Genomic DNA, 19364 nt, shown 5'->3' with positions numbered 1-19364 from the left:
ATGTAAACACTTGGGGTTATATTCAACTTTGATAAACTCAAGTAATGCCTGTCAACACAGCGTGGCAAAATTATAAGGCTTATGGGCAAGTAAGAAATCTATTGTTTGTTTGTTTTTTGTGTATAATAATTTTATTTCCCCATTATCATCATCACTGTGGTAAGGAGAGTGAATAGAATTTGTGCCTGAGGTTCTATATTTTCTTTATGACCGAGTCTTAACATTTATAGGTGTTGTATGTATGAAGGTGAACCGACACCATTTATTGCTGATTCTTTGAATTTTGAATCAACCCTCACACCCCATTTTTGTGTAAAAATGTATGGAAAGCAGGTAACCAAATTACAAGGTGTTTATTTCATTTCTCCTTCCCCTTAATCAAATAGAACACGGTAAATAGAGCATCTGTTTAGGAAATACTTTGAGTTATAATACAAAGTCAACATTGATTGTGGTTTATGCTCATTTTAGAGGCGCCCACCTTAAGAGGGGGGAAAAAGAAGCTATGAAGATCTTTACAATGGGGAATTTCTAGACCCAGCTCTTAGGGATATTTATTACTTATTTGTTTCTGGCAGCACCCACAATTCACTAGGCTCTGGACAAAACCAAAAAAAGGGTTCCTATCCTGTAGTACTTATGCTCTAAAAAGGCAGAGTCAGAGCACAGGGGGATTCTCTAAGGTTAGGGAGTGCTTGGGGTATGGACAGTGGAAATGCATTAGTCATTTGGGAATATGAATATTAGAACAGTACAAAATAACCATGATCCAATTTACCAATCCTGTGAGAATATCCATTGGAAAGGTGATCGGGGACAAGGGTTTGGTGGAGAGAAACTCCGCAAGAATCTCCTTGCAAAGATTTCCTGTGATTGTTCTGTCAGGAGTTTTTCAACCTCCCCCACTCTCCCTTATAGAGTAGACAGTGGTTTTGTCCCCCATCTTACTGCTTTCTGTGATTTGTTTCAATAGGCCCGGGTTTGTGCATGGATGGCCTGTGCATGTGCAAAAAGTATTGGGGTGTCCTGCCTGTGTGTGTGTGTAGCGGATGGGTGGGTGGGGAGAGGAGTCATGAAAAAAATAATACCAACTCATGCTGCATTAACTTTATGCTCTAATCCTTGTAGGGCTTGCTGGAGGACTAATGCATTTCCGCTGTCCATACCCCAAGCACTCCCTAGCCTTAGAGAATCCCCCTACTCTGAACAGAGCTCCCCATGGGATCTTGGCTGGGTGCTGGAGATGGCAGCGTCACAGAAGTGGGTGAACATTTACCCCATGTGCATGAGGGAGATCAATTTAGAGGATCTCTTCCATGCTGATAACTTTGTGAAAAAAAGATCAAGGCCCATACATACAATATCCTGAAATATTATATCTAGAACTACAGTAGAGCCCAATCTTGCAAATTCTTTAATTATGCCTCACAGAGTCCTGTGGCACCTTTAAGACTAACAGAGGTATTGGAGTATAATCTTTCGAGAGTAAATACCCACTTTGTCAGACGGCTCCAATACCTCTGTTAGTCTTAAAGATGCCACAGGATTCTCTGTTGCTTTTTACAGATCCAGACTAACGTGGCTACCCCTCCAATATTTAATTATGCCATTAGTCCTTACTAACCTGAATAGGTTCAGTGACTTCAGTGAACTAATTGTACACAGGGAAAGGGAAATGGTCTTTTGGTTAAGACACTAGCATGGGACTCAGGAGATCTGGGTATGCTTCCTGCCTGTGCTGTATGTTTTCTGTGTGACCTTGGGCAGTTCACTTAATGTAAGTGACTTGGCTCCACGTGTGTAAAATGGGATAACAGTACTCACTTTCTTTCACACTATGAAATCTAGTCTATTTAAACTGTGTTTGGGAACAGATGGTGCCTCAGTTTGTACAATGCCTAGCACAGTAGAGCTCTGATCTCTGTTGGGAATTGTAGGCATTATTGTAAAACAAATAATACTTCTCATGTGAGCAGGGGTTTGCAGGATTGAGTCCATAATGATTAAAACATATTATAACAAACACTTGTGAAGAGGTAAGTAGAGAGCACTTTGTCCCCCTCTTTATTTTTGAACAGTTTTGTGAAATTATACTTGAAGATCTGATCCTGCCAAGATTCATACTTAACATTCATAACTTTATTAGGAGTTTTATGTATGGAAAGCAACTCAGATTCATGCCCTGTATAATATTAATTATTATTTATAATAAACAATGTACTGTGATATTCATTTGCTCAAAATATGTAATTTTGTTCCAGATGTGAGTGCATGGCTATGGAGAAAATGTTTGATTCCTCTAGAAATAAAATGTATATTTATTTGCCGTTTCAACAGAAATTGAAAAGGAAAGTTGTGGGGATCCTGGAACACCATTGTATGGTATCAGAGAAGGGGATGGATTTTCCAACCGGGATATTTTAAGGTTTGAGTGTCAGTTTGGATTTGAATTAATTGGAGAGAAATCCATTGTGTGTCAGGAGAACAACCAGTGGTCTGCAAACATTCCAATTTGTATTTGTGAGTACCAAATGCTTTTTTTAATGCAACATATATTACACTGCCCTTGAGTAATTGCTTGTGTGATTAATTGCAAAGTTAGTACAATGTAATTATTTTATTCTGGCATGGAGAATTTACTCTTGTTTAGCGAGAGCTTCATAATATACATTCTATGACCACTTAAAATATTTTTTCTGTTCTTTCCTCTAGCAGTTATTAAAAGGAAGTATTATTATGTGCCTACATATAAAATGTTATTGTTAACATACTGTATTTTCTAGGAGGCTGTATATTTTATGCGTAAGATATTTTTATAGTAACTATTATAAATTGATTAAATAAATTAAGTTAGAAATTGCTATATTGCAGTCAAAGGTATTTAAATTATTTACAGATGTTTTCCGTGCATTATACATGAATCTATTTTAGAACTTAAATAGAGATGTATATTTCAGTTGTCTATCAATAATATTATGCAGAATAAACTTCACCAATTATATAATGTTAAGAGAAAGCTATGTTGGTTACTACACACACACATATATATATATGTGCTTATGTATGAGCTACAAATGAGAATGGCAGAATTGACCTTCTGACTCTTAATGTACTCAGTGAGAGGTTTGTTCATCTAAACAGTTCCCTAAAGCAGAAAATAAGTGGTGCCAAAAGATTAAGGACTGTTGAACATGGATAAAACATGAGGACTCCTGTGGTTTCCAGAATCCCGTTACTGTTCTATGTTGCCTGGGGTGTTGCTTTCTGCAGGAAGCCTGTAGAGATAAAAGCAGTGAGAAGATACCAAAAAAAAAAAAAAAAATCTAATTGAAAAGTTCTCCATTGGCTTCTTAGCTGGTCCCAAAGACATTGGCTTTTTCAGTTGCAATAGTAAGCACGCCTTAAAGAAATTTTAGGAAGAGATGATCATATGAGACAATTCTCTTGAAAATAGGTTCTACTCTGTTCTCTAATTTCTTTCTCTTTCTTTTGATAGTTCCTTGCCTATCTAATTTCACTGCACCGATGGGAACAGTTCTTTCACCTGATTACCCAGAGGGATATGGAAATAATTTAAACTGCATCTGGACAATAATCTCAGACCCAGGGAGCAGAATTCATCTCTCTTTTAATGACTTTGACTTGGAATCTCAATTTGACTTCCTTGCAGTTAAAGATGGTGACTCTCCAGATTCTCCAATACTTGGTACTTTCACTGGTGCTGAGGTTCCTTCGCATCTTACCAGCAACAGTCATATCTTGCGTTTGGAATTTCAAGCTGACCATTCAATGTCAGGCCGTGGCTTTAACATCACTTATAACAGTGAGTAGTTTTTCAATGTGGACTTGTAAAGTACATACATCCAAATGTGTGGTTTGTCTTCTTCCTGAGTACTTTGCTTGAATCCTGCTTCCCGGCTCTTTGTGTTTTGTCGTAGGGTATATCTAAACTGCAATCACTGAGATTGCAGCTTGAGTAAACGTTTGTGTGCTAGGTGTAATATAGTTAGCTCCAGTCCTGGACTAGTGAAAGTGGTCAGCTCATGCTTCAGCATAGCCTAGCCCTGCAAGTAATTACCTAGGGTTATGAGGAGCCTTGTACAGCCTGGCACTGCTGAAACTCAAACAGCTGCATCTTCACTGCTCCAGTACTCAAGCTAGCAAAAATAAGACAAGGTCGGGTAAATCTGATCAATCTGCAATCACTGCCTGTGACTGTAGTCTAGACATACCCTTAGACTGTCAGAATGTCAGCCAGTTGGGAATACGAGGCAGGGGACAAGCTGAGAGTAAATTTGCCTACTGTGCAAAACATGCTTTTTATACTGTTATCCTTCACTCCCATCCCTCCCTGTTTATCTGTTTCATCCACATCATGTCTTATCACAAATGTAGAATGTGAGCTGTCATGATGACACTGTCTCCTTATTACTCGTTTGTACAGCTCCTATTACAGCGGGGCCCTGATCCTTCAGGCACTCCCATCTACCACACTAATACAAATAATGTGTTAGCATAGTCTGTATTTCTTACCCTTTGTTGTATTCTGGGCTCCTTCACTACGATGTATTTCTTCTATTGCTTAAAGGCCCGATCCTGCAATCATAGTATTGAGACTACTGTTTTACTACCTTGAGTAAAGGTTGAGTTCTCACATCTGAGTTGTTGTCACATAAGTAAAGCCTAAAGCTACCCCATGTGAGGAAATGTTCACAGAATGGTTTCTAAGGCTCCCATCCTGCAAAGACATATACATTTTCTTAACTTTATGCATTGCAAGTTGTCCTGGATCTTTTGCAGGATTGATGTCCAAGATTGGGGTATAACCACAGTCATAAATATTAATATTTTTCTGCAGGATTTAATTTGTCTGTTTACAACTACTTCTCGGTATTAAGATTACAGCAGAAAAGGGAGATGCAGAGCGATTAGCATAGTATAACTTTTTGTTAATTATATTTTTCTTAGGGACAACAGCACTTCATTAAACATTGAGAAAGCTGATGGCTTAATATTTCAAGGTCTTATAAGTATAGCAGTCAGAAAAGATGTCTATTCATATTGGTGAATAAGTGCTGTTTTTTCTCAACACTGAGCCTAAGCAATTAATAACAATGCGAGTTTACTGCCTTTCCGAAGTGACACTGGTGGCGAATACCATCACTAATAAGTTGTCAAAGTGTAATTGCACACCATTAAAGTTAAATTAGCTGTGACATATGTCATAGCAACTTGCTATATAAAACTGCTGCCTTTGGTTTTCTATCTCTTTGTATTTCAGATTGTGTCTTTCTTTGACTAAAGTGTCTATTACACATCTTATTAAACCTAAATTTAAATTAGATTATTCTATTCCTAGGGATTTACATAAAGAAGATTCATAAATTTAGTTAGTTTCTAGGTTTGTTCATATATCTGTATATTTCCTTCAAAATACATTTGAAGTATTTGAAAGAATTGCAAGCCACCAGCAGAACATTATTGTATGTTTTTAAACTTGCAGAACTTATAACTAGCCTTAAAAACAAATAAATAAACAAATAAAAAACACCAACTTTTCTGGGAGTCAAGCATGCCAACTTTCATTCCCCAACAATTTCTTTTACATTAAAGTGATGAATCCTTAAAACAGGAAAAGGCATCCTGAGAAAAGTCCACGCTATTGTATATTAATATACAAATTATCATATCATTCCCAAGTGCTTTTTTTTTTTTTTTTAAGTAAAGCAGATTATGTTTGAACTCACATGGGCTCTCCTGAATTTACTGTAAGTATAATGGTGGGGGATGGAGAGAAGATTTGCTCTCTGCCAAGAGCTAGAAAAAAATCAAATGTGAATAGGAACCTTTAATTTATAGAAGATTTTTCCATTTTTGTTTTTGTTTTTCCAAGTGAATAAAACTATTTTGAATCTCTAGACTATGGGCCTAGTTCTCCTCTCACTTTTACACCTCCTGTACCCTGGAATTACTTCAATGAATTAAATGGAATTGAGCCTGATGAGAGTACAGAATCAGGGACCCTATTTTTAGGCCTATAGATATTTCATGCACTTGAGATAAGTCTCTAGCTCAAAAACTTAGATGGCTCTGTTTGAAAAAGAAGAAGAAAGAAAGAAAACCAAGCAAAACAGAATTGGAATTGCTGACCAGAAAAAAGAAAAAAAAATGGTGGGAAAATAGAGTGCTTTGATTATGATGTCCCTCAGCACATAGAAATCATTTATAGCATGTGTTGATAATATCTGAACATGTGCTCTTATATATGAAAACAATGAGAACATTACCTTAGTAACCTCTACTAAATGTATATATTGGCATATATGTTACAATAATATTGTTTAAAATAATAGTGCTTTTCTACATTTTGCAATAGATTTTAAATGTCTATATTTTAAAATTCTTCCTTATGGTTATGTTTAAAGTAGAATTTTTTTGGGGGGGGGGGGGCGTGAGGGAGAGCAGAAGGGAGGCTCTTAAGTTAGCATTATGCTTGCAAAAGACAGAAGTGAGAGCAGCCCCATATACCATGACTATTTTTTCTCCAGTAATAGCTCGTGTTACAGTCTGATAACTTACTGAGACATCCTTTCCAGAAAGTGTGAGCATAACAGATTGCTCTCAAGGCCAATCATAGGAAGAAAATTCCTGTTAGTTTGAGTGTCTTATTTCATTTGTGGTATTCCATTATCTATTAACACTTATGCTTTATATAAGTCTAATCATTTTCAAAACCATTGTTTGTCTCCTCTTCCTTTCAATATAATATTTGTATTTCACAGAAAAAAGTACAAAGTGTTCATTCTTTGGTAAGGAGACTGTAGGCTAAACAAATACCACACTCAAGGGAGGATTTCATTTGTGTGTTACTTGAAGAAAGAAAGGTGGTTCCTTATCCACATTTTGGGGGAGTTAAAGGGACCTGCAATATAAGTACTTAAAAAATTGTCCTAAAAATCCTCTCCAGACGAGGATGGGGTTCTGGTCTGCAGACCACCTGTGTGAGTAGTAATGCCATTTGCTACTCCAACTCCCGAAGTTCACTTTGCTTCTGGTTCAAGCACGACTGACTTCTATTCCGTAACATCTCTACAGTGGAGAATGCATCCATATCTGTAATACTAACAATTCTGGAATCCTTTTTTACTTTCTCGCATAATACTCCATATTCAGATGTCAGAGTACTGTCCTGGACAGAAGGATAAATCCCTGAAATAGCAAAATGTAATTGGTATTATGCAGTATATTGGCATGCCAGTGAGCATAAACGTCATGAAAACCAGATCTACTATGTATCCTATTGATATGTCTGAGCCTTCTTGAGTATGCATCCGAAGAAGTGGGCTGTAGTCCACGAAAGCTTATGCTCTAATAAATTTGTTAGTCTCTAAGGTGCCACAAGTACTCCTGTTCTTCTTGAGAATATATTTCTCAATGTCAAATGCCGATTTAAGGATATACATCTGTGTCTGTCCTTTGTTATAGTATATAGTACTGGGGTCATATTAATGTCATAATAAGTGAAAAAAAGTAGCAGTCAATCTCTTCACTAAAAGTACTGACTGTACATAATTTGTTGGGGGTGAAAAAAGATCTATTTGCAATTCCCAGCAATTCCTGCTTATTTGAATGCTCTGAAGCCATACACCATATCCATATTTTCATCCCCAGAATTTACAATATTTCCCAAGTCAAAAATGGAACATTTTTATGGCATTTTGTATTGCCTGATTATTATGGATCTCACTATTTTTGTAAACAACATCTAAGAAATCTTGTTGCTAAATGCTAAATCATTTACATCAAAACATTCTACTTTATAACAATATATCTTTAATGAATGGGAAAATTACATAGATAGGTCTAATTAACTTCTGCCACAATATCTGCACATTTTTTTGCTTTCCTTAGAACATATAACATTACTAAGATTCAATTCAGCAGGCGATATAAAACATTGTTTACACTTGCGTACAAGACGGTTAAAGGGGTTTAACCAGAAGGCTGTTTGCTATTTTTCAAAATATCTTCAGTTGAAAGATACTTATGCCATGATTTATGCTATAATCATAAATACAAAACCTTCATGTAGATAGATTTGTATACTGAAATGATCTCAGGAATAAGATGATGGATATAGTATGAGAGCACTAACTAATTTCAAAACTTTTTTTATAAATATTCACTGAAATTTTTGAATGAATTTAGTTTCCTTCTTTTGGGGTTTGTTTTCTGTGGAGAACATTTCGCAAGAATGATTGTCCAAAGTAGATTTCAAAGTTGCTTGTGTGGATATCTGTGCAGGAAGTGCTCAAACATTTATGTAATCATGGAAGAGAGCAAAACAGTGATTTATTTTGGCCAATCACAGTTAAACAACACAGCTTACATAGTGAATACTGTCAGAGAACTGTCCATGAGAAATACATGCAGTGTAAAAAAATTCCCCCAAAAAATCTATTTTTCAGTACAAAATAAATTCAGTGAAATTGACATCTACTTACTGGCATTTTTTAGCAGGAAAAATATGGTGAAATTGATTGGATGAATTATTTGTTGCATATTATTCTCTCAGCTCTAATCTGTAGTCATGCCCATGTATTTTCCTAGTTTTGTGCCCACTCACCAATTGTTCTTTCAGGCCAATTTAACTATGTTTCTGTATAGGGTGACCAGATGTCCCGTTTTTATAGGGCCAGTCCCAATTTTTGGGACTTTTTCTTATATAAGCGCCTATTACCTCCTCCCCCCCACCCTCATCCTGTTTTTTCACAGTTCCTATCTGGTCATCCTATTTCTGTATAAATGAGAAGTGCTTATAGCATCAGGCTGCTTAACACTACAAGTACCTTCTCTTCAGCAAATTATCCTATCTTGCACCTCCCCAAAAATTCATCCTTCTTCAAGTACAACAAATACACAAACGAATAATTTACAGTTACTGTTACTCAGACTGACAGACACCATGTCCAGTGTTGTAAATTTTCCACAAGAAATTGATGCTAAAAGTTGTATGTAACACACTTCCATATAAAGAGAAGATCAAAGTAAGCCATGAATAACAACTCTGTATGTTTCCTTCTAAGGGTATGGGTCTAAGGATAGATATGCCCTCCTCTGGGTGTGTGTGTGTGTGTGTGTGTGTGTGTGTGTGTGTGTGTGAATGAGTGTTTGTTTTTGTGCACTCAATGTACAGTTTATTCAGTTACAAAAACAATGAGCCATCCTTACTATCTCATACGGACATGTACGGAAACATAACTCTCCTTTCTGCATTTGCCTTGTAGGTACAGCTTAACCTTTTACTCTGAGGGCTTATCTACACTAGAAAGTTTTGCTGCTTTAATTATACGAATATAATTAAGATGGCAAACTCCATCACAGTGAGGTTGCAGCTATACTAGTATAAAAATCCTGTTACCAGTATAAGTTATTCCAGTTCCTGAAGCAGAAGAAGCTATGCCAGAAATAAGGCACATTTATAACAGCATTACTGCTTCCACTCTAGGTCTTTTACTGGTGTAGCTATTGTAAAAATTCATACCTCTAACCAGCAGAGTTACACTAGTATAACTTTCCTAGTGTAGACCAAGCCTAAGTTTGATGCATAGAAACTACTGTCTCAATTTTTTTAAAAAAGCAGCTGTCATTTCAGTTAAAAACTACACAATAGAATTTTTCCTTTCTATAGAGCCCTAAAAATGTCAACTTACTTGTAAGGCTTTATCACATTCTTTTTTTCCCCCTTCCTCTTGCTTCTGTTTTAAAGCTTTTGGACATAATGAGTGTCCTGATCCTGGAGTACCAATCAATGCACGGCGTTTTGGTGACAACTTTCAATTAGGGAGTTCAATCTCAGTCATTTGTGAAGAAGGATTTATAAAAACACAAGGAACCGAAACCATTAGTTGTATGCTAATGGATGGGAAAGTAATGTGGAGTGGACCTATCCCTAGGTGTGGAGGTATGTGAATATTTATGCTATTGCTTTTCTATTTAGGATAATTTATCATTAGTTCTTTAAAGTTGTCATAGAGTGAAATTCACACTTCTTCCAAAGACCAGCACAAAGACTATGCCTCACTTAAGTCTCACTGAACCTCTGCAAAGGAGTGAATTTCATTCATTCTGAATATTTTCTAATTAGTGCAAAAATAATTACAATTAGTTTCTCTAAGTCAATTTTCTCTAAAATTTATTTGAGAATTCCTGAGAGGATGACTTACATTTGCTTATTTAAAAAAAAAAAGGCAGAACAAATATGTTAATAAATTGCAAATATGGATGATAATAGCTTATGCAAATTGTCTTTAATTTTTTTTCCACCTGACAAGTTGCTTAGTTTTGAAATAGTTATTTAATTTTCTTTAAAGAATGAGTTAGTTATTCATAATATTATTGGTAAACACAAAAACAAAACTTGTTGAAAGCAGTCTTTGATAGTGATAATAGGTATTTGTTGGTAACATCAAATGTGTTTGATATTTTGACTTTGAGTTAGGTCTGTTGAAACAGAGTGTTTTGTAGATCCTTAATTTCCCTTTAAAAGATGTTCTGAAAAAGATTTAATGTGACAATTGTTTCTTTTTGGGGATAAGGCATCAAACCACGGTTCTGACTACTTGAAACCATTACAGAGTTTGGTAAATTCTTTGTTAGTGTAAATGGTTAGCATTCCACTGAGGTCAATGGAGCTGCACCCATTTACAGCAGTGGAGAATTTGGACTCTTATTATTTTGAATTGATGGAAGTTTTAATAGCATGCACGGGGCACTACATTTTTAGTCAGATCACTGCATTATGCCTACTTCCATTTGCCTTAAAAGTTCAGTTGGATACTGTACTTCTTCACGTTCTGTCCTACACTTCTGGAGGATCTTGTTGCGAGCTATTAAATATCTGCTAGATGCCACTTCAGAGAGATCTGCATTTCATATATGGGTAAAACGACTTAAATCCCTTACCTGTCTCACAGGAGTATTGACACTTAATTAGAAAATGTGCATAAAGCAAATTTTAAAAAAAGCACTACAGAAATACAAACTATTATTACACGTGGTACCTCATTCATTTGATGTTGAAATATGTATAGTAAAGAAGCAATGAAATATGGAAGCTGATTATCCTGAAACTCATTCTACAACTCCCACCTGAAAAAATCAATATATAAAGCTCCGGAGGCAGTGCTTTGCTGTCTGGGGTTGAATTACTGAATCAGGACCTGAGAACCCTTCCTGGTGCACTGAACAGTCAGTTTAGCAGTATAAACAACAATAGAGCAGGCAGTGGTAAATGGAAGACATTAACAAACCTAAGGCTCTATTCTACTTTTATATCCTCTTTCTTTTCAACATACAGATATTTTCTCTTCTCTCCTTCCCCTTGTCTTCTTGGGTTTTTATTCACTTGCCTCCCTGTTTTTCCCCCTTGCCTCTTCCTTCAGTTTCTCTTTTTTCCCTTCTCTGTCTTCTCCATTTCTCTCTTTGCACCCAAACACCTATATCTTTGCCCTGGTCTACTTGAATGCAGAACACCATATAGTCTGTATAAGGTGGTCTTGTAGTTCTTGGATTATGTTAATCACACCCAAAACAATAATGCCACACTGATCTACTTTGTAGTTAATGGAGCTGGATGAAATTTCCAATGAAAATTAAAAGTGGAATATTCACTGTCATATCGAGAAGCTAAATTAATCTGGGAATACCTCAAAATGTCCAACCATGCACAAGGCAAACTGATGAAAGGATAATTTTAGCCACTAATTGGAACATATAGTTGAATTCTGGATGGTAGGATTGCTATTGGTAGGAGTACTAGTTGGAGAATTAGATATATTTTTAAAAAGTGAAGGTATAGATTTAAAAAAAACACACAAAAAGAGGACCTTTATAAAGCAGAATTTTGTAGCCAGTATTGCAGCTGGTATGGTGTATATAATTGTCCAGAGTTTTATTTTATTTAAAAAAAAAAAATCAGTGTTCATTATTAATCAGTTCTGTGCAATTAACGCTTCAAATGCATATCTTTATTTCATACAGGATGAAATCTACTTCACTTGGCTAAATCCCAAATAAGTCACATCTATCCAGGTGAAGGGTAGCATGGTTAGGAAGTCAATTCCACTTCTAAATCAGAGCCTGCTTTTAGGCTCCCTCCTTTTCCCTTTAGCTACCTGTCTGCTATTCCAATCAGTATAATCTAGAATAACAACTACAGTTTGACCACACCCATTGTGAAGAGGGTTGGGACCACTAGATATAAGTAAACATATACTCCCCATGCTGCATCACAGCCCTTTCAGCCAGTCTACATGGAGCTCATGTGGAGACACTTTCTGTGTTTTGGATGCTGTGCTGGCACACCTGGGTGGCAGCTCCACATATGATCATCCTGTATAGCTCATATGCAGGATTTAAGTGGTACAGAGAGGTTGCCCTGCTTCTCCATACCAAGGAGAAATAATATCTTGAAAAAGAATCTGATGTTATGAACTACGGAGTCTGCATAGAATCACCAGTCAGATCTGGTCCCCAAATAAGTACCAATTGTGAGCACCTGTTAGCATTAGGCTTTCCTCATGTCCATATATAGAGAGTTCCTGGCTTATGGTTTCTTGAGTACTGTTACATTCATGGCACACACATATAGAGAAGTTAGATAAAAACATAAATTTCTCTTGCTGGAAGATTGCAGCATATATATTCTTTATATTCCAAACAATACCAGAGGAACCCCAAAAGAGAGAAAAAAAAACAGTCTGTTCCCTAAAGCAGAGGCACAGATCAACTCATTTTACTCTAGGCTGTCTGTCTTCAGACTGTCTGCTTCTTAACACAGAACACATACTTCCCCATAGGCTGCAAGCAGGAGCAGGACAAAAACAAAACCTGAAATGTAAAGCTTACAGTTTTAAAACAGTTTTCAATACACCACAATTTCCATACATGGAAATAACTTGGAATGACTTTGTGGGGATTCTTAGAGCATGTTCAGAGACTCCTGTTTGATATTTCATGTGGGCTCTCCTTTGACTATGAGATGTTTGGCTGATGGCTGCCTCTAGTTATAATATATTTCCAATATTTTAATGTTACCTGGCTGATGACAGGAATAGACGTCAGTCAGCTACAAAAGGGGGTTTAAAGAAGCAACATGCCCTAAAACTTAGTATAAAGGAGGATGGAAAAATGACCCCATTGGCGAATTGACTAGAATGTTTTATTTTTAAAAGTTAAGCATTTGAAGATAAGCCTAGTACCTCTCTGTAGATGTGAATATGAAGGACTCCTGGGTCTTGGAGTTCAGAACACAGTAGTGGATTTCAAATTAAAAAAAAAAATGGAATCATGCATTGCAGGCATCAGGAAGAGCCATATGCAAGGAAGAGAGAGAGCTAGAGAATAGAATTTTTTAAAAGGCCTTTATTATTCTCAGCTTCCAAAATAAATGAAAATAAATTACTTTGAATTTATGTAACCATACCATACTAATACTATACTAAAAGCTATACAACACTATACCATATTGTACTAAAAATACTAAATATAGCAATAGGTATCCTCTGTGTGTTTTAGAGCTAATCCTTAGTTTGAATTTAAAATTTACAAGAAACTTTTTTTTTTAATGAGAAAATGCTGATTTGCACAAGTGTGACAAAGTTGAATTCTTACTATGGTAATACATTGACTCAAGATAATACCATCTGGTGTTCCTATTTTTGTTGATTTATTTTTCAGTTTATAGGCTCCATATGTGTTATGAATATGCATGCCTGGTAATATGCACTAAAATGTAGTAAAAATTCAAGATAGTGTTAACCCTTTGATTGTTGATGTCCTTAGGCATTTAAATGACACACTGTATTGGCTGATAAAGTAGAAAGAGGAAGGCAGCATAAGGTTTAGGATCTAACCATAAGGAGTCAAATCTTTAATTTATCACTAAGAGTAAAACTGCAATGCAGTAATAATTGAAAATTAAAGACTAAAAATTATTTAGGCACAGTTCTCAAAACTATGTAATTTTGAACTTAGTACAGAATTTACAAAATGCTCTTGCTCATCAAGAAACTATTTTATCTTTGTTAGACACATATGGACATTTAATTACATTACAGTGTTTAGGGTTTGTATCCTGCTGTAGTTGGGACCTTTGTCATTGACATAGGAAAAAGACAGGGCCCTATGTTCTTCAAAACATAAAATGTCTTTTTGACTGTAGTTCATCATTTTAGCATGGGAACTTCCCAATTTATTTAGGAACATTAGAATATAAACATAAGCATCATGCCTTATGCTCTCCAATTCTTGTGTTATAAAAAACAATATGCCTCCTTTATAGTGAAGAGATTAAGAATCTTTGAAAAACTTTTACAAAACAGAGCTGTGTAAGTTAATATGTATCATGTCATCTAACCATGAAAAATATATAACTTATAAGGAGCATGGATAGAAATAATCACTGCACAGATATCAGAAACTTGGGCACTCATGGAGGAAGAAGGAAAACACTGCATTGGTACACATGTGGCAGAATCTTAGTAGAAAGCCAAGACCTATAAAAATGTGCAACAAGACTTTCCAATCCCTTGGCAGTATAAAATGAAGTGTAGCGCTCTCCACTTTTGTGGATGGCACTGGCTGCATAAATATTCACTGAAACAGTAATATTTTGGCCCAGTATGGTGCAGCTTTTTTTCCGCTAATGAGTTTACTTCTGTCTGTCTTATCTAATTATGTACTAATATGACCTCCATCACCATATTATATGAGAGCTTTCCGGTAATTAAAAATAGGAGTAAGAGTAATAATCTATTTATTTCCTCCCCAGACTGTAGGTGAAACAGCTTAATTTGTTCATAGGTCATTTGTTTTCTTGGTATATGGGTGTAACTAATTATTGCTCACTGGAGCATTAATTTACTATAAGTTTTCCTTAGTAGCTTAGGCTTGTGACCAACACACAATGTAATCAGTGGAAGTCTTTCTATTGACTTTAGTACAAATTAAATTGAACCCTGAATTAAAATCTAGAATAAATACAGTAGCATTTTAGTTATGTCCATACTGTTCCCAAGTTATCTCAAACCACTTCCTGTCTTTTGTTTTGGAAGTGCCTATGGAAACCTCCTACTAACAAGTCATACGTTTTAGCTTATGTGTAGATAATAAGAGGCAGGTTTAGTTGCTGCATTTTTCAGCAAATCATGCAAGCTGTAGAGCATATGACAACATTGTTTGCTACATTTTGCTCAGTGAAAACTTTATTCGGCAAAAAAACAAAATAAGAGATTAAACGTGTATATATGATTGGCCCAGAAGGACATTTGTTTATAAATGTGTTCTGGGTCAAACAAGAAAAGTTGTGGATACTGATTTTGGTGGTGGAAAGCTCACCCTTCACTTTACAAAGTTCACATTTCAGTGTTGGATTATTCTTCTCTCTATTTAAACTCCTTACTGTGACATAACGGATAGATGATAGCATAATATATGTCCATCGTAGACCTCAAGAGCAGGCCAGTCAAGCCAGAGCAGAGGATATTTTTTTCGGTGTTGACAATAGCATGGTAGGAACCCACTCCATATTGCCTGAACATGCATGGTGAAATCTCACAAGGTTATTTGAAGAATCAGCCGAGGAAAGTGACCTACAAAGAGTAAGTAATGAGGTATAAAGTTTAAGTGAAGGGATTCTCCTTCAGAAAATATGATTACCCCCTAAGGATGCAGATCTTAGGAAGCTTTTGAAGCTCATGGAAGCAAATTTTGGCTAGATCAAAACCTTAATTAGCAACTAAGCAAGAAGGTTGCTATATAACAGTAAATCTATCACTTCTTTATAGTTCTGTTGGCCCCAAGCATAATGTGAACATGTTCACTGGAACAAACAAAAAAATTAGTTAACTAAATATTTACTTAAACAAATTGTATTTACCTAAGGACTTTGTAAATTCCCCCCACCACACCCCCGAGGCTGGCTGTTTATGCTGCATTTTAACTTTAGTAAAAGTGCAAGCTTCCAACCCTTAGCAATCAAACTATACAGAATTATACACAGATTTCCCCAGGGTATTGGCATATAAGTGTGAGGCTAATTGTTGCTTGATCACCTCCACAGCTCTCCTGGCAAAATTCCCCTAACATAATTAGTTCAGCAATCACTTATGTAATACCGCTAGAAGGACTGGGATAGGCTTATTTTGACTTTTTTATTAAATAAGGTAAATCTGGTGTTTTATTACTGAAGAGCTTCCTAAGGGCTATAGTGAGCATTTGTCCTCAGCCCTGAGTGTGCACTGCCACATAGGTGTACTATGCAAAAGGGGCTGCACAGGGAAGGGATCGTGATCCAGAGAGTTACATGTCTTTCGCTCTGGGATGAAATAATCTACTGTAGTTCTGAAAAAAAGGTACAGCTTTCTTCCCCCATAGCACTCAGTGAGTTCTTCTGGCTGATGTGTTCTGGGAGCTTGTGTAAGCTTGTCTACTTGGTTGTGCAAGTCACTGGTCAGCAGGTCTTGTGTCCCCCTTTGTGCCTCACCTACAGAAGATGTGAAAAAGATTGTTAAAAAAGTTTCCATCAAAGCTCTTTTACAACAGAAGATTGGGTTTTTGTCAGAATGAAGATTTTCATCAAAACATTTAACTTTTTGTTGGAAAAAAATCAAAAAAATTCAGTGTTAATTTTTTCCAACTACACGTTGACATTTTCTGTAAACAAACAAAAATATTTCTTGACCAGCTCTAAATGCGAGTCTGTTACAGCCACCAGCTACAGAGCTTGGCTCTTTAATTCATGATGTAGAGATACAAGGAGAACTGAGGCATCTAACTGCTACATCAAGCACCTACAGTGCAACATTTAGGCACCACTGGCATTCACAAAACCTCTCCTCTGTGGCCAGCTACTCCTGTAGGTGACTAAAGTCTCTAGGCACATAAGTTTCCACTGGCAAAATCTCTAGACACCTAAATTTTTGCATGCACAAAGCTGCCTAAGTCCTGACAGTGTTGAGCAGCTCGGCACCTAACTCAGCTGAGCCCCAATGGGATTCACAAATCAGGCATTGACTTGGACCCAGCAGCACAATCAGCACAGATATGCATGGAATTAAGAGGCAGTCTGCAAATTTTATTACACTTTAACACAGGGGAGAGGTGCTACCTGCCCATCACTTATACATTCCTATACTAGGCATTTACTTGGTTCCAGTGCAGAAGTTACAGGGCTCCTTACTATATAACTCAAACTTGCATCAGGGTTACAGGGTTCCTTACCATAACCTATAACACAAAGTAAGCTCTCCCCAGGATTCAGCTCTGAGTCGTAGCACTCTCTCTCCCACCCCCACGAGGGGCACAGAGAGTGCAGTAGGGTGGGGACCTTGGCCCATATAGGCCAAAAGGAACTCAGCCCACAAGGGCCACAAGGTCTGACCCTATCACATGACCCCAAGGACCAACACCAAAATCCCAGGACTTTTAACTTTGGGAACCGTTCATTTTAGTCTCTTACCCTCTCAGGAAACTGGCAACAGGGGGCACCAGCAACTTGCGTGGTTGCTTCCCTTCCAAACATGCCACCTGGTATCAGAGCACCTGCTTAATCCAGGCCTGCACATGCTGTAGCCGTATGTCAGCACCTCCATCTGACAGGTGTACGCCATCATCCCTGACAACCTCCAGCTGATTGTATCGGATGTCTCTATGTGTAATCACTGAACCCTTATCCAGGAATATCTTGGTGACCCCCCTTATTTACTTTCTTTGTAGCCTTGTCCACATGGGCTGGGTCTCCTCCCAGCCCTTGCCTGTCAGTGAGTGCAGAAGTGACATGAGCTGATCCCACTGCATGCTTCTCCTGGATGCAAACAGCTTCAGCTCAAAGCTAAGCTGAGATCTGTCTGCCATTCTGGATGTTCTCTTGTGGGCACAAATCCAAACATTGCGTATGCTCTGGATAGCTTCTGAAACAAACAAGCTCATTGGGTTAGTTACATTTTGCCATTCCCTGGTATCTTTTCATTGGTACAGATGCAAATCCTAAAACACCTTGATTTTCAGGGCCCTGTAGCGTGTACCTGCTGCAGGCAAAAACCCCTGTGCAGCTGCTGCTATCGCTGTGCTGATACGGAAGGAATGAGTACTGAATTTATATGGGTCAAGGTTTTTCTTGGTACCATGCTGAATTGGTACCTTGCCAGGAAGCTACCATCACCGTGTGTGAGCAGCAGGCCTGGCTTCAGGCTCTGGATTTTTAGTGAGGCTCTTATTGCTTTTAAAGGGCACAAGCGCTTGTCTTCACATTCCTTCACTACCTCATAAGCCCCTCTTCCCTTCTGGTTTCTTTGAGTACCTTAATTGCAGAGATACTACTCCTGTAGATAATTGCACATCTCTTATGTTTAATGCATGTTGGGAACTGTCCACAGCTGCCATAGGCACCAATTCACTCACTCTCAAAGCCCTAAGGAAGGCAACAACAAATGGCGCCTTAAATAACATGGCCTCCCTCCCATAGCTACAGCCTCAGCAGAGTGTTTGACAGCTCTATCAGGGCTTCCAGTGTTATGGGTAACCTGACATCCCTCTGGCACCAACTCCTCCTGGAACACCCTTCTAAGAGTTTATGTACTATGAAATGCCTGCACAGGTCTGGATACGTCGAACCTACTCCAGGAGGACTGGCCCACTAGTTGGCCAGAGATAGTGGAGGGTCCCACCCACAGAGAGTCAGTGGCACCACATATTGCGCCACCTGGTGTGTATGTATAGGTCACCCACAGTGAAGTCCTGCCTGTGCCCTAAATCCTACAAACTGTGACTGGATGGCCTTGTAGGAATTTAGAGTCTGCAGGGGAACCAAGTACTTGACTAGTCCCACAGCTGTCATGAACCAAGGTCCAAGAGTTTTTGGGACATTGGCCATGGATCTCTGCTGGCCAACTGGATGAGTTCTCAGAATCTGCCATCCTGAAATTGAAAGAGCATCGACAACATCATTATCCACTTCCGGGACATGCACTTCATGAACAAGGATGTTAAACTACAGGCAGTGTACAAGGAAGGCTCTCACTGGCCCTCACTTGAGCAGTCTTAGCCAACTGTCTGTTTACAATATGGAGAATAGATTGGGTTGTCACACCAGAAACAGCCTTTTTTGTTCTGAATGTTTTCTCCCCAACTAGTGACTGCCACCAGTATGGGTGGGGGGAGAACCTAGAATAAGGTGATGTCCCCTGTAGTATCCTGAGCCACCCAGCTTCTGGCTACCTCTGTGCACACCACTCACCTTGAAAGTAGATACCAAAACCTATAGCTCCTGAGGCATTGGATTGTTTCTGCAACTCAATATTGAG

General features: G+C 37.7%; 1 protein-coding gene across 1 annotated transcript in view; it reads left to right on the top strand.

Moving 5' to 3' along the window:
• CSMD3 (CUB and Sushi multiple domains 3) overlaps nt 1-19364 on the top strand; it is a 1107808-nt gene that overhangs the window by 666220 nt on the left and 422224 nt on the right. The window contains exons 14-16 of the mRNA XM_034759587.1: nt 2338-2520; nt 3497-3823; nt 9770-9964. Of these exons, the coding sequence (XP_034615478.1) occupies nt 2338-2520; nt 3497-3823; nt 9770-9964 (705 nt within the window). The remainder of the gene's footprint in view (nt 1-2337; nt 2521-3496; nt 3824-9769; nt 9965-19364) is intronic.

The sequence above is a fragment of the Trachemys scripta genome, chromosome 2 (genome assembly GCF_013100865.1).
Source record: "Trachemys scripta elegans isolate TJP31775 chromosome 2, CAS_Tse_1.0, whole genome shotgun sequence".
NCBI lineage: Eukaryota > Metazoa > Chordata > Testudines > Emydidae > Trachemys > Trachemys scripta.
This window is presented reverse-complemented; position numbering and strand designations above follow the sequence as displayed.